Genomic DNA, 17004 nt, shown 5'->3' on the forward strand with positions numbered 1-17004 from the left:
ATATGCATGTGCATTCCAAATCCACTACAACCTGTGATGGACAACTAAGCAAATCATGTTCACTCACTGCTGAGAACACACAACATGGCTGCAAAACTTACCTCTCAAGTTCTGCAATCTTCTTGTCCTTGTCATTCTTTTCATTCTCCACCTCCTTGAGGATCTCCAGCAATCGGTCAACTTCCGCTTGGGCCTTGCCGCACTCATCACGGTAGTAAGAGGCCTCTTTATCAAGTTGTTTTATTCGGTCTGCAAACTCGGGATTCATCCTGGAGTCATCTTCAATATTATGAGCCTTCAATATTATATTTTTAAAGAATGTAGTTAAGACAACAATTTAGAACAATAGGTAGTGCAGTCACCAATGGTCCAGAAATTATCAATGGAGAAAAAATAATCATCATCAAGAATTATGGGTATACTGTCAGTTAAAAGGCAAAATGGAAAATCACACAATTCAGCTACTTCAGAACAATACTGATTTTAAATTATATTACAGTTTCACAGGAGAGGGGTTTTTTTATTGTTAATATTTTGTTGCATTAATGTTACTACTTTTGTTTTTTTTTCCCCCACCAAGAAATGGGGGATGAGTGTGGGGAGAGACTGTGACATCTTTATGCCCATGCTTTGGCAAGCAGAACTAACACAATTCAACTCCTCACAGTTAAGGAGGTGATTCATACCAACAGCTTCCTTTTCCCGTAGAGAAACTGAGGATAAAACAATATTAAATTATTTTTCCAAAAACTATCAAGGATATATGTAAAGCCAGGTTAACATGTAAGAGACTGGTTGACTGATGACTGAGTACTTCATCCCACTGAGAAATTTCAGCAGAAGATGTGGATTGAAAGAAAGACTCACAAGTGAGGAAGGGCTTTCCAGCTAACAGTCATACCCATAAATTCTTGTTCTCTTAAGTAAATTTAACCTGAACCAGGAGGAGGATGAGCTAATTCATGAACAAGCACACAGACGAGAATCTGCAAACACATGCATGGGTGGGTGGCAGCTTCTCACACAAGAACATACACAGGCAACAACACAGCAACAACACTGCAGAATAATTTGCAGCCAAAGTATTTGTGGTTTTGTGTGTCTGAAAGTGTGTTATGGCTTTTTTTTTTTTCCCAAAATAAACTTTTGGCTGAAATATTCTCAGACAGATGAAAATAACACTGCACTGCAATGTTTTGCCTACCCCTTGTTTCCCATTATTCCTAAATGACTTCTTCAAAGAGTAGGCAGGGAAAAAACAAGTAGTTTAACAACAGTGCACATTCAACAGAGAAAGTTCAGAGAAGTCATATATGTATGTATCTCCAAAATCCATGTGTGAAATCATACAATGTTAATAATTTATTGGGACTTAGGTTGTTCTGCTGTCTTGCTATATAGAACAGATGTTCATTGTGTTTTTATATCTTTTTGTTTAATTTCAGGGAAAAAACAGGCAAGCAAGCTACAGCTACTGTGGGGTTAAATGAATCATGCATGGTTAGAAAAATTAATACTAATAAGAACTACTATTACAAGGTTGACAGTTTTTGCAATGATTTAGTTGAAAAAATTAAAAAATTAGTATAAAAATAAATTTATTTATGACAAAATCATTTTTAGAATAATATTCTTGCATGTAACATATTATTTAAGCATGAGGATAGGAGGAAAATAATTTGTTTTCATGTTCTTTATCCTAAGATTTCTTTATCCAAGAAATAAACTCAAGTATGCAAAAAGAACTTGGAGAAATTTATCAATTCAACATACTACTATCAGGTACTAGTTTATTCCCTTTTACCAATATTTCTCGGAAAGCATTTATTTTTTATTTACTTAGTATGTACATTAGACTTCATTCTAATAGATTAGTGAGCCTTTTCAGTATAATTAAAATAATCTGAAAGAGAATCCTGAGCTAATATGCCTTTAGAAGTTTATTCATCTAACAATTTTATTTTAAATTGAAGTAATGAAAATTTTAATTTGTTAATTGCCACTTTTAAAATATAGAGTTGATATTCTAATTTAAAAGGAAATACTTCTATACCTATTTATATTTGTGATAAGAATCAATTCACTACTCTTGTATCAGAAAAGCACTGAAAATATAGTTTTAAAATTCCAGAGAAAAAGAAAACAAAATATTGATGTTAATTCTTTTCCACTTTTATGCCATATTACCATTATTTTATGGCAGCTGAGGAACATTTCATGACATTATTTCAAACAACCTGACCAACAATACTAAGATCTTAAAAAAAAATAATTCAGGAACTGAACTAGAAACACACAAAACAAATATAAATATGCTTTCATTGCATGTCTCTGATTTAAGATTCCTTTCTGGACTCTGACTTAAAGATTCACAAAAAGCTAGCAGTTCAGTTAGCCACTGTGCTTTATTTTGTTTTTTTTTTCTTATGATTATGACTATTAATAAATGGGTACATAATTAATATTCATGAGACCTAGATTCTAAATTTAGCCCTGTGTCTTATGACTACTGTGGGCAAAGGAGTTGGCCTCTCCGAGGGCAGAAAAAGCTACCTTACAACAAACGTGGGGAAGGTATTATTCATTTGTGTTCTTATTATGAGTATTATTTTAGGATATGCACCCCGCTACTGGGGCTTGTTATACAGCTAAGTTAATAGGTTTATTTAGTTTCTCATCAAGATACTACATATGTCTTAGAGAAGCCTCCTTGCTAAGCTTACAGAAAAAGCAGTCTGCTGGTAAATGGGTATCTAAGCACATTCTTTATTTTAGCTCTATGAAGAGAAGATAACCCAAGGCAGCTTTTGACACTGGGTGAAATTAGATGGGTTAGTAGTCTTTTCAATCGAACAAATGACTCATGGGATGTTTAGAAGTACAGAAAGCCTAGGAAAAGACATGCCTGAATCTAGGCCACTGTTGGCCTCATATGATATTAAAGTTAGATCATATTATTAAAAGAGATCATAGCCACCTTTACGGTTAGCCTGGTATCTTTTAGGTAATACTTGTAGGTGCTAATGATTCTTCCTCTTAAAACAAGAATACCTTTGAGTTAAATAGATCTCCGTATCAATGATAAGTGTCAGAATTCCCTGAAGAGTTATTAAATAAACGTGTAAATAGATACCATTTAAAAACTGTTAAGTCAACAGAAAGCTTTAAGAAAGAGTCATACAGAGGTGGATGAGTAACAGCTACTTCTGGGTCATCACTAGTGTCCAAGCGAAGACTCAGGAGAGGAGAGTTTGTCATGACTGAACAGCTGGTGAATCCCTGATCCAACCTGAGTAGTGGGGGCAAAAGTCTCCACACAGAATTTATAAAAGATATTGCAAGTAACCACTTCTATTCAGCTTGAATCAATACTTTTCAGAGGATGGGCTGAAATTGTTAGGCAGTGTAGCATGAGTGTGATATACTATGATCTATGAACATGAGGATTATACTATACTAAAGAAATACAGGAGGAAATTGAGCTTATAAAGCAACACTTCCTTCCAAGTTATAAGGTCAGAGCCTCCTCAAAAAATGAAGTGAAGGAAGCACTTTATTTGCATTTAGCAATGCTCTTGGCTTTTCAAATTATAACAATGGGTTCTTTAACCTAGAATGGCAGCTCTTAATAGGGATTAAAAGTAGATAACAGAATTGGACCTAATATACTTTAGACACTGCAGAAAAAATATAGATATATATTTGAATAATCATTATCTGAACAAATTCCTACCATGGCATTCTCACCCATTCAAGGTCTAAACTAAAAATACACAGCAATTATTTCCCCTTATGGATCTGTTGATTTGAATTAGCTCTCCCAAAAGGTGAGGAAGCGACTGCCCACTTCATTCTAAGACACATCAGCTTTGTCCCCTCTCTTCATTAGTCAGGAATCTAATGCTTGAAAATGCAGATTGGTGTGGATTTAATGGTTTTAGAAGCTACTTATTATAAATATAAGGTAGAACACTGTCACTTTCAAAGACATCCACCAGTCATAAAATGAATAACAAAAAAATGTCAATGAACATTCTTTTCTTAATGTAGAGATTCAATTTTGCTGATTAAACCAATCAGTTTAAAGGCAAATCCATATATCTGGTTCTGCCTCAACATTATTTCTGTTTAACTTTTAGAGCAACTCTCAAGCATCTCACAGAAACACAGAAAGTTGGGAAAAAAATATTTCAGAAATGACTGTACTGCATATTAGATCAGTAAGTTCTAAGGATCCTCCAATTATGTTTTCCTACATTTATAAGGAAATTTCCCCCATAAATGGGAATAATCAAAACAAACTTTGGAGATTCATTGATGTGGGCAAGCCTTGGAATTTTGACATGAACAAAAGCCTGAAATCAAGCACAAAAGAGGAATTTAGCCATGACTTAGGACAAGTAGTACATAACAATACCTAGGGGCTATTTTAATTATAGAATTTAGAACTATTTCAGGAAACAAAGCAAAGTTTCAAGTTAATATTATATTTCAATTAAAGTTAAGAGCAAAAAGTGATTTAAGCCAAACCAGGGATTGATAGTATCAATATGAAAAATCACAAGTTTATTAATAATTTTCTTATAAATTTTGGACATTGATTATTTTCAATAAAATTCTAGTTCATCATTCCAAGTGCCTAGAAAGGAAAGCATTAACTTTGGCCCTGAAACCTACTGTGAAACTGGGCAGGGAATATCCAATTATAATATTATATAGCATTCTTTCTTTGAAATGGGGCCTGACAATTTAAAAAAATCATTTCTTTTAAAATAAACGAATGATTAGTCATGATCTTAAAGCACAAGCAGAACACTAACTAATGAGCCTGATGGTTTTTCTTCCCTGTGCTTATGGGTTTTAGCAATAATTTGTTAAATTTATGCACAGTGAAAATATGATTCTTAATTGCAGCACTTTGGGGGGTTTAAACATTCCTTTCATATCTGAGCAGCAGAAGAGGGCATATAAACTACTTTAAACATTGTATTTTATTTCAGTCTTCTAAAAGAAGTTTCAACCTTCACATAATTCTGAGTTATGAACAAACCTTACTTTTTAAAAATAAAGGTTTGAAGGGTAATTATAGAACTGCGATATATTATAAAATTTACATTTTATTTTAAATCTAATTAATTAATACCAAATATAAAAGCTGAGCCTAAATAATACATTCAAAATCTAATAATGATATATCTTTGAATCTTAGCCTACTTAGTTCTAAAGGAAACTTCTTTTACAACTCTAGCTAAGTACATCCAGAATACTCACAATTTTCATATTATAACTATTCCAAAATAAAACTTTTCTTATAGATGGAATAAATAGGATATTTTTAGTATATGTGCTGCTGAAGCAAGCACCAAATAGGATATTTTTAAATAAATGAACAAATGTTCAAAATAATTTTTCTTATATCACACATATACAAAATAAAAAGAACCAACTGTATGCTTAACAGTTTTTAAGACCATTTAAACAAAACTACAATTATAATGTACTCCCTATTAACTATGGAATTTCATAAAATTAGCAAAGTAAAGAATCAAACTAATTATCTGGATGTTCTGAAACAAAACATGTGACTTCAAATCTTAAATGTCATTACAAATATTACCTGAGTTCTTTAGCTACTAAAAGCCTGGAGCAAGCATGGCGTGTGTGTGTTCGTGTGTGTGTATATGTTTGTACATGCTGTGTGCATGCTGTGAATTCTCTCTTAATATTTGCAATTTTCCATTGTGTTGGGGGAACTAGTCTATGAGTGAATCAAATAATTTTCATAAATAGTCCCCGAAAACCACAAAAATAAACCACTGTACCTAAACAGTGACTACGAAAGCATTTATAATGCAGTGTGCACCATGTCCTTTGGATTGCAGAGTCCTATGATGACCTATAAATCAGAGACCTCACTGAACATTAACAAGTCTTTTTTTTCTCACTACAGTGGAAAAATGCTTGGTCTTTTTTCTTGTAAACTGTTACATAAAATGTGAGCCCTGCAAAAGATGCTGTTTGCAGAAAAGACAGGATTTCAATGGATAGTGACCAGGCAAGAGGCGGGGAGACTCACATGTGTGGAAGTACATTAGAATGTTCTCAATTATCCCCTGGCCAGTCACAAAGTTGTCCTCAGTGTGTCCAAATCAGTCATTTGCCTTGCAGCAACAAGGATATTATACAATGCACTAAATTTAGGAGCCAGAAGCGCTAAAGTTTTATTAAAAATTTCTAAGAGACCTCTGGATACCATCTCTGGGCATAATAATTACTAGAGCTACGGCAAAGACGGTATTTGAGACTGGTGAATAAACCATATTATTTGTCTGGAATTAAGAACTAAGGGAAGAAAAAAAAATTCAACTGAAGATAACCTGCATAGTATTTATAATGACAAGACAAAACTCCTCCAGGAGTAGAGACTGGTAGTTAAGCTGCAGAAAGGTTATTATTATGAAAAATAATAAGGATACAAAGACAAAATTTTAGATTCCTAAGAAATGGCATTACAGCATCCCTTAGCACCTGGTAACTAAAGTACAAGTAAAGGAGTTTCAAAAATAGGTTTATTTCTACTCCAGGAAAAAAAAATGTTCCCAGGAAGACTTCAAAGGTCAATCTTTATTTACTCTCATTTGGTTTAGATTAATGGATATAGATCTGAGTGTAAAATGATGTTATTTAACAAAAACAATGAACTCACCAAAATTTATACAGGGGCCGTATTCAACATAAACATACAATAATAAGAAGAAATTTCCTAGGTACCAATAACTGGTTAGAAAATGAAAGGAGAAAGATAGCATTAACCAAAAATTACCTCACATAAATTTTTAGTAACCTAAAAATCATATATATATATGTACACATATCTATATAGATAGATATAGATATATCTATATAGATAGATATAGTAATATATATATTAATACTTAGAACTATCCTTAAAATATCACATGTCTATTAACAGGAAAATGTCAAACCTTTACTGTAAAAGATCTATGAAATAAAGAAAACTACATCAAGTTCATGAATTGGAAGAAATAATACTGGAAAAATATCACTCTAAAAATTATTTTATAGGTTGAATATTATTCAAATTAAAATCACCAACAGTTGTGCTTTTTATTTGACAAGGTGATCCTGAAGTTTACTTGGAATAATAGAAAATTAAAGGCTAAGAACACTACAACAAAATGAAATAAAAAATAGAAAAGATTAGGGTGGAATTTGCCTCACTAGATAATTAAAAATATTGTAAAGCCACAATACTTAAAATTCTGACCCAAAAAGCAACAGACACTGATAAAACTGAATAGCTCAGAAATGAAGAAATTCATCCAGATGAGAACTTAGTATATAATGAAACAGTATGAAGAAAAGTTGTTAAAGAATTATTTGATAAATGGTGCTGGGAAAATTAGTTGATCATTTGAAAATATATAATGTTAAAACTTCACCTCTCCACAGGAATAAAAATACACTAAACACGGATAAAGGTGTTAAACTGATGTAAAAGGTAACATTTAAAAGATTTGGGGCACAGCTCAGTGGGTTAAAGCCTCTGCCTTCAGCTCAGGTCATGGTCCCGGGGTCCTGGGATCGAGCCCCACATCGGGCTCTCTGCTTGGCAGGGAGCCTGCTTCCTCCTCTCTCTCCGCCTGCTTCTCTACCTACTTGTGATCTCTGTCTGTCAAAAAAACAAATAAAATCTTTAAAAATAAATAAATAAATAAAAGTTTTAAATGTAAGTGAGTGCCTATTCTTCAAATCAGAGAATGGCTTCTAAGCCTAAAGAAAACGAGAAAATTCTAAAGGGAAACACAGGTCAAGAAACCTAAAAATACACAGACCTGTACCCCTGGGGATAAAAATATATGTTTATAAAAAATAAAAAATTAATTTAAAAAAAAAAGAAACCTAAAAATAGTTAGTTTTCTTTACTAAAAAAAATTTAGGGGCACCTGGGTGGCTCAGTTGTTAAGCGCCTGCCTTCGGCTCAGGTCTTGATTTCAGAGTCCTGGGATCAAGCCCGGCCATCGGGCTCCATGCTTGGTGGGAAGCCTGCTTCTCCCTTTCTCTCTCCCCCTGCCTATGTTCCCTTTCTCTGTGTGTCTCTCTCTGTCAAATAAATAAAATCTTTTTTAAAAAATTTAAATGAGGTGTGCCTGGATGGCTCAGTCAGATAAGCATCTGCCTTTGGCTTAAGTTATGATCCCAGGGTCCTAGGATCAAGCCCTGAATCTGGCTCCCTACTCAGTGGGGAGCCTGCTTCTCCTTATCCTTCTGTCCCTCCCCTCTCTAGTGCTTCCTCTCTTGCTCTCTCTCAAATAAATAAAAATCTTCTTAAAAAATTTAAATGAAATGAAATATTGCCACAAATCTGACAGTTTCCATATAAAGTACAGAACGATTCATTCTAACCAATGAACAAAACAGCAAACTCAAAAGCAAGTGCTTACATGACCAAAAGAAACAATTTGCAGAAGAAAAATACAAGCAGCTAGAAAATGTTTTAAAAACCCCAACCACTCCAGTGATTGAAGAAAATAAAGTTAATGACCAAAAAATTCCACCTGTGCACTTGTTCAAGTTATGAAAAATGACATTTCTTGGTATTGGTCAGGGTGTGGCAGAAAGGCTACCTTTATTCAGTGCTGGAAGAAAAGTGTCATGGTAGAACTTCTCTTAAATGCAACACAGTAAGAACTACTGGGAGCTTTTAAAAATCATTGGCCAGAATTCATTCCATGACAAACATACAAATGTGGGGACATTAACATGGGAAATGTTTTTCAGAGCATTATATACTGGCAAAAAAAAGTTGGGGAGAGATGAGCCACATTTGGGGAATGAGTAAATATAGTGACATATCACATAATCAATAAGATAGTGTTTTGGAAGAATAGTTACTGGAGAAAATGCTGATGATACCTTATAAAAACAGAATATACAATTCAATAAACACTGACACAATTCGGTGAAAAGAAAAGAAGAGCATTAGATGAGGAAAAAAAGGAGAGAGAGGGAAGGAAAAATGAAAGACGGGGGAAGGGAGGGAAGAGGGAAAAAGGAAAAAGAGAAATAAAGAAAGGAGAGGATAAAAATAACAAAAAAGATGTCTGGGTAGGGAACCCCCCAAATGCTCTTAGTGATTATCTTTGTGCCAGGCAATGTTCTGTCATTTTATTTTCTCCTATACTTCCCTACTTGTGCAAAGTCTCCACTGTGACCATAAGTTATTTTTATAACCAGAATAACATGATTTAAAAAAAAAAAAAACTATTAAGAAGAGAAAATCCATCAAGCTGCATCCCTATCAGTCCAAAAAAGAACTAGACCCTGAGAATATCTCCAGACAGGGAAAGTCAAAATAATGAGAGGCTGGCTATACTCCCAGATGCCAAACCAGTGGGTTAGCTTAATTAATTCAAGGAGAAAAGTTTGTTTTTGCTTCCTGGAGACCCACCACTGTGGTTGAAAAGTCCAATAAGTGCCACATTACCAATATTTCTGGAAATGGTCTTAAAGTTAACGGAGCTGTTTCTTTGGTCCTACCTACTCTGACAGAGATGCTGAAATCCTGTTGTGGTTCTGGTAACTCTTTGCTGTTACAGGAAAAAAAGCCCTCCCCAGTTGTCCTGCACATACCCAAAATGTGACATACTTAGGTTTTCTGCCTGTCCCCAACTAGTAAATGTGAAACAACTTCACTGGGTTTATTTTACACCTTTTAAAAATGATCTACTCATTTTTCCAGGGTCAATTTTCAAGCTTAAAGATAGTCCAATCTTATCTTTCTTCACATACCCATTGTCTAGACCCTGCTTATGAACATTCCCATTCAAGGGAATACCTGTGTGGCTCAATGGGTTAAGTGATTAATTCTTGACTTCAGTTCAGGTCGTATCTCGGGGTTGTGAGATCAGGCCCTAGTCCAGCTCATGTACTAGACGTGGAGCCCGCATAGGATTCTCTCTCTCCCTCTCCCTCCCCCCACCCTCCAACAAACCTAAATAATAATAAAGAGCACTCCCAGACAAATGTTAACGGATAGGAAATTTAGATTATTTTTCCTGCTCTGCTAAAAATCATATTTGGGGAAAGAGGTTAATAAAGATGCACCAAAGGAAATTGAGAAATTCAGTTTGTAAAAATAAAATGTTTTAAAGAATGGAATGTAGAGGTTGAATCTATATATACTTTAAAAAATTTTTTAAATAAACATATAATGTATTTTTAGCCCCAGGGGTACAGGTCTGTGAATTGCCAGGTTTACACACTTCACAGCACTCATCAACCTAATTAAATACACCCAAGCATCTTGTGTATCATGCTGTATGTATCCTGGAATAGCAGGTTAACAAAAAGTTGTTGGCTGAATTGTTTCCTTTATCTATGCTCTTCCATTTTCCCATGATGGGAATTCTTAAATAGGACATAATTAGAATGCATGATAGCACGGATCACATCTGCCAAATGACAAATTCTGGTCACCTTGAGGTAATATTTCACCCAGTTAAGCCAGTTGAGTTGACAAAACAAAAAGGTCTTTCTTCTTTAATAAGTTAAAGAAGCAAATAAACTGCTTCATATAAATGCACACCTGTCATTAGGATAAAAAAAAAGTCAGTGGTGGCATCTGGGCCAGCCATTTTACATATATTTTTACTAGTTACCTGTTTTGTGTACCATTAAGCTATAATCAGAATTGTTACTATCTGTTATTAGGAGGCTATATTTTAGTTTGTCCTCAGCCAAATGACATGTTTTTAACTCTTACAAAACCCACAATAATGTTAGGCATTTACCAATCTCAAAGAGCATAGCCCTATTTTTAAATCCAAGCCTATTTTAACTTCTATCTATCTTATATCTATTCTATCTATATCTATGACATTCTATTTGAATGTCATTTACATCGACTTACTTGCTACTTTACAAATGCTATCCTTTTTCACACAGATATCTCTGAGTTAGAAGGAACTAAGAAAAAGTTCTAAGAGCCTAGATCTGCAGCTGATCTCTGCTTTTCCATAGCCCTAAAGCTGAAGTTAAGAAGGAGGCAATATCAGACCTGGCATTATTTTCTTGAGTTCTTAATTTTTAAATTTCACATTCAAAAGAAATGGCAGTGGCCTTTGCACAGGTCATTTCTTTTGAAGAACAGAAATGGGAAGAGACTCATATATATTTTTGAATCCTCCCCAGTATGGCACACCGTGACATGTGATCAATGGATCCTCATGCTTTGATATGTTACAGCGGCAACTTTCAGAAATGACTTACTGGGTTGTACATCTGATTGAACAACTGCTCAGCTTGCTACATTGCAAAGTTGGGGAGGCATTGAAGCACAGACAGGGAAAGAAGGAAAGATCCGGAAAAACAGCATTAGCTCAACAAATCCAGTGCATTTGCACAGACGAACTGGTTGTTAAAAAAGAAGAAATTTCAGTTTTTAAACATTCCACAGTGAAAGTGAGAGGCTCTAGGGAAATAGAAATGTTGACTTTGGCTCCTAAAAAAGAATAGCTGGAATAAGAAATTTAAGGTTTGTGTTACTTTCCCTTTCTCAAGTTAAATAGCCCATGAAATAAAGAAAGCTGTCCACTTTTGATGATACATGAAGTGCTGGCCTCTAGCAATGAATCAGAAGAAGTACTTCTGGCCAAGCTGGCAATTTATTACCTGAACTTCAAAGATGGTAATAATAAAAGATTAATTAAATCTTATCATTGAATTTATAGCTCTTCTTTTATATTAACACAAGCCTGAAGTTTCTATTCAGTCTAATTTTAGGAAAATATAGATCAGCAAACAGCAGGTTAGCAATAGCAAAATATCAGTAAGCAAGACATTCCAAGATTAACAGTAAATGGGGAGAAGAAAAAAATTAAGTCATCGGGAAGAAAAAAGGAACCAAAATAAACTGTTATCCATTGCCCATTACCAGTTCCTACTATTAGTTCATAATTAATAAAAATGTAATTTTTAGTGACTATCCCATTATGTTCCAAGGGCTTCAGAATTTGTAAAGTTCTCCAGTCTATTTTGTGTTGAAGATTTCAATTTTTTGTGGATTTAAATGTACTGAATATTATCTAAAATATCAGTTTCAGGTTCTACTTCTTAAATAACTACATCATTAACTTGGGGTTCAATGTCAAGTTGTAGAAGGTGAAATACTGTAGGAACTTTCACTTTGCTTTAAGCTGAGTCATGTGCCTTTAAAGAGCCTGAATTTTTCATATGCTCAGCTTTGATGAAGTAAATGATAATTTTACCATGGTTTAAAAAAACCCACTTTCCTCAAAGATGATATTAATTGGAAAACTACCAAATCATAACATTTTGATTTGTTGCTTCTCAATTGATTTCTAGTTAGATAAGGTAAAATTATTTCTACATATTGAACGACACATATTTTTTTGAAAGACAAAATTATCCACATGTCACTAATGAGGTTCTTCTCAACCTCTGAGTGTCTACTTAAGATTAATGAATGCAGTAATTGGTAAAGCACACTCATAACTCGTTGGGCTATGTGGTTACTATCATTCTATCAACCTCATTAATATCAGGAAAACTTTCCTCACATATGAATATTTGATGGCACTGTTTTTAAGATGTGGGATGCAAAGTTTAAGGAACAGTTCCTTTTCTGCCTATAAGCATTTTTCATCCTGAAATATTTGGAGACTTAAATTAACAGTATAATAGTTAAAAGTAACTAGGCATGTGAAAGTTCTCCACAAACTTTTATGTAACAACTCTCCTTACCAATGTCAAGAATTGTTCATAAGACAAAAATAAATTTAAATCTAATGTGGATCTCATTGTCACTGGCAAAACAAGGTTTCTGTTCAGCTAAACACATCTACGATGTTGTGTATATTTTATGGCAAAAATACATGGACGCTCACAAATCTTGAGCAAAATTCCATAGGGAATTCATGGTTTATTTATGACATAATAAAACTATTATGTTTTCAGCTTTCATTTAGTAAACCTTTATATTTTATTCACAAGTCACATACCCTTTTATTTAAAAGGAGGCCCAGACACTCCTTAAGCTTTTATAGCTGCTTATTTTTCCATGAGTAAATGATGTGTTTATATGTATATTCACATACTGTTGGCTTACATTTTCAAATATTTCATGTAGATCTCAATTCTTTTTAAGGTGATCGGTACTTGAGGTTTTTACGGAACTATTTATTAGCAGAAATTAAAGACTACTAGAGAAGTATTTAAAACTTTTGAATTTAGTTGATGCTAGAAAGCCAAAAATAACAAAATAGCATCTGCAGGTTAGGTATGAAAATATTTAAATTATAATTAGCTTATTTAATTTCACTGTACTATGCATTTAGGAGATAATATAAGCAAACATTATTTATATACTTAGAAATAAGTTATCTTTTCATAAATTAAATAGATCCCTACAGCAAGACAACCATTTTTGTTACTTTAACCCTGGTGATGTGGCAGAATGTTAAAATATTGTCAGGAATAATGCTAAAATGTTTGCAGGATTTGCTCTGTGAGTTTTAGCACACAATGTCAACTGAGAGTTGGAAATGACACCCTCTGAGTGACTCTTTGGGCAAATCAGAGCTACATTGAAAGAAACTAAATTGAAATGAATAGACATTCACTTATTAAACCAGTCAAGTCATATACATAGAAACCGTAAGGGTCAATATGGGAAACTTCTCCTTTTAATTACTAGAGGGTTTCAAATTCTATAGGTGACCTACACTAAAAGGGAGTATATCAAGTATGTATCTGAAGAAATAATATATGTGGTGGCCTCAGCTCCACAATGGCCACAGAGAGTTGATGAACGTATCTTTCATGGCCAGGTCTAATTGAGGTCCTCCTTCAGGACTCAGCACAATGCAATTGAGGTAAGCTAATGTAAAGCAAGTCAATCAAGTCTTCTCACAGTTATCTTAGAGCTGCCTTGTGATCACGAAAGTGTTCATTAAACTAAAAGTACCTTCCCTAGGTTCATTTCTTGAGATGTACATGTATGCATAACATATCACAGAACACATTCATGTATGTGTCAGGCATGTATTATCATACACCCAATGCATAAATAGCCAAGTCAACTGCCACTTAAGCACCCTCAGATGGGCCATTTAAATTCTTCTATTTATTGTTTGAGGTTTTTGCGTAAATAGATACTGCTTGAAAAAAGTGAGACACAGAGTGGATTGAAAAGTAAATTTTGCAATACAGAGATTTTTCTTGCTGTTTTGCTGTACAGGGATTTGATCTCTATCTTTTTCAGTAAGGAGACTTTCTTTACTAGTGTGAAATTTCTCAAGACAATTCCCTAAAATTCTGTGAACAGAGTATATCACATTTCAGTTATATATTGTACCATACAAAATAGTAATATTCAATTTTTAAATATTCAGAATAATTTCTCTACAGACATATGATGCTTTAACATCCTTATCATCCACATCATGTATTTTCATAACTTTAGCAAATAAATCCCCATTCCAGTGTGCTATAAATTATACATAGTCAAATTTTATTATATGCTTTGCTTGATTATTTAGATTCTTATTATCTCTTTTGAATTAACTTTATAAGTTGTCAAAGGGAAACAAAATGCTTAAACTCATAAAATTATGAGTTTTATATGAACAATGAGTGCAGACGTACCAAACAACACAGGGAAAAAGTCAAAGGAATGATGCATGACTAGAAAGGTACTCCACAAAAATGTCCAGTTCAGAGAAAACATGTTAATGCTGCAATGTAAAGATCCTGTTTTCTTTTACAAAGTCTTCTACATTCAACAAGCTTTCTAAGATATTAAGGTCATTTTTGGTAAAGTACAAATAGTCATCCCACAGATATTCTAGGGACTTGGACTATTTGGACTTGGACTAGAAATTTAATATTGTCAAGTAAACTTTTACAAAGCTCCAATACAAAAATTAACCTCTTCTGAAAGTAGTAAAAGTTTATCAACATATAATGGGAACCCAGATTCTTTGATTTGTTACAAACATTTTCACTTTTGTTTTTATAGTTAAGATTTACCCAGAGAGTAGCAGCTTATTTTTATAACATATATTTTTTTTACTTCCACTACTATTTTCATCTGTTTTTCAAGTTCTTTTTCAGACAGGAAACCTAAGATATTTTTTCAGGTTCACTGGCCAATTTGATGCAGACTTCATGAGTTAAGAGTGCCTAAGTCTCTTATCACCAGACAGCAAAAGATAAGGGGTTTGTTTCTTTGCAAAATATCTCTTCCTTTTCCATTTTATAAATTCATTGTAAAAATGAGCATTTATTTCCTTGGATTTCACTTACCTTTTTTAACTGTGCTTCCAATTTGCTACATTCTTCTTTCTTTTGTTCAATGGCTATTTCTAGAGATTTTAATTTGGAGTCCCTTTTCAGCCCTGCTGAGGCTAATGAAGATGCATGTTCCTTGAGGTCAATTAAACTAGACTGAAAGGAAAGAACACTAGTAAGTAAAACACTGCAATTTCTACTAGTCTTCAATTTGATTACATTGATTCTCTGCATAGTAGTAAAGTGTGCATTATACAGAAAGGGTAAATATAGTCTTACTAAGGTAACAATAGCTGGCTCTGGCCAGGAAATTAAAATTGGCCAGCTTACAGAATCGAGCAGGATCTAATTGCAGTAGAATCAAACGTGACCAAATGGTGTGGTCAGTAAATGCATGTTTCATGTCTCAAAGTCATGCTGATGATGTAAGTCCCAAGGTGGTCTTTACATGTCATGGGAAAACAGACACCCCGAAACTTCCATTTACATTTATTGCTGTCAAGTCGTGCAGACTCTAAGATAAATATGAAAGAAAATACTAACTCTAATGCTTTCCCCCACAAAGGGCAAATTAAATATAAAAGAAGCATCTTGTTAATTTTTATCAAATTCCATTTCTTTAATAGAAAAATAACCAACAGTTTCTAAGATATCTTCCATAGAATCAAAGATAAAATTATTTTAAAATTTAGAGTAGACTTTACGTCCCAGTCCTTTGTAAATCCTAATTCAACAGAGATAGTGAATCTCCCCATTTCAGATATGGGTTTGCCTACATTGTTCCACTCATCAATCACGCCCAGAAACCAAGAGTTCCCTTGGATAGTCTGAATTTCAAAAAGTAAAGTAAATATGTGCATATATCCTGGAACATAAATTTGCTTAGCTAAGAAGGCAATGTCTATTATCAAACATGAAATGATTAGCAGCATCTAATACTGTATCCAAAATATTCAGATATTATCCAAAATCAGACTTTGTGAGATTCCTTTATATCCCTTTGCAGCATCTAGAAGGACACTAAGCACACAGTGGCCGCTCAGTAAATGATATTACCTAATATTTTGTGTCTGAGCTACTTCCTGGGCCCTGGAATAATCTTGTTGATGATAATATCACCATCACTCAGCAAACTATCCAGCTCCTAACAACCCTCTGAAGGACAGAGCAGCCACTCTCATCTTTCAGATCAAGAAACTGAGGGTCATAAGAACTATCTTTTCTAAGGTTCCTGACCTATTAAAGGAAGACAGAGGTCTCAAACCCAGAACTCTGACTCCAATTTCAATGTTCTTTATCATACTACTCCCACAAAAATAATAATAGACCTTGCAATCTAGGCATTTTGTCATGACGAAGATGATTATTACTGCAAATAAATTATAAGGTGACAACAATTATATGTTGTTTTTCTCCATACATTTTAAATTGCTAGGTCTGATAGCTTTATGTGTCAACTTGGCTAGGCTATATAGTCCCCAGTTACTCAATCAAACACTAATAGGTGTTTCTATGGAGGTATTTGGTAGATGTAACTAAAAACTATCATCAGTTGATTTTAAATAAAGGATATTATTCTCCAAATCTGGGTGGGCCTGAGCCTATCAGTTGAAAGGCCTTAAGAGCAGGACTGAGATTTCCCTGGGAAGGAAGAAATCCACCTGTGGACTG

The 17004-nt window shown here is 33.9% G+C and overlaps 1 protein-coding gene across 7 annotated transcripts in view; it reads right to left on the reverse strand.

Moving 5' to 3' along the window:
- The window catches only part of ERC2 (ELKS/RAB6-interacting/CAST family member 2), a 915738-nt gene that overhangs the window by 459789 nt on the left and 438945 nt on the right, over positions 1–17004 (reverse strand). For 5 of the 7 annotated variants that reach the window (XR_009402376.1, XR_009402373.1, XR_009402374.1 and 2 more), the window contains 3 exons: positions 15349–15489; positions 11293–11328; positions 102–295 (listed from right to left, as the gene is read on the reverse strand). Coding sequence is in view for 1 of the 7 variants with exons in the window: in XM_059389982.1 (XP_059245965.1) it covers positions 102–295; positions 11293–11328; positions 15349–15489 (371 nt within the window). In the remaining 6 variants the exon portion in view is untranslated. The remainder of the gene's footprint in view (positions 1–101; positions 296–11292; positions 11329–15348; positions 15490–17004) is intronic. The other 2 variants (XR_009402378.1, XR_009402377.1) reach the window with 1 other exon arrangement.

Source organism: Mustela nigripes, chromosome 2, assembly GCF_022355385.1.
Source record: "Mustela nigripes isolate SB6536 chromosome 2, MUSNIG.SB6536, whole genome shotgun sequence".
Taxonomy (NCBI): Eukaryota; Metazoa; Chordata; class Mammalia; order Carnivora; family Mustelidae; genus Mustela; species Mustela nigripes.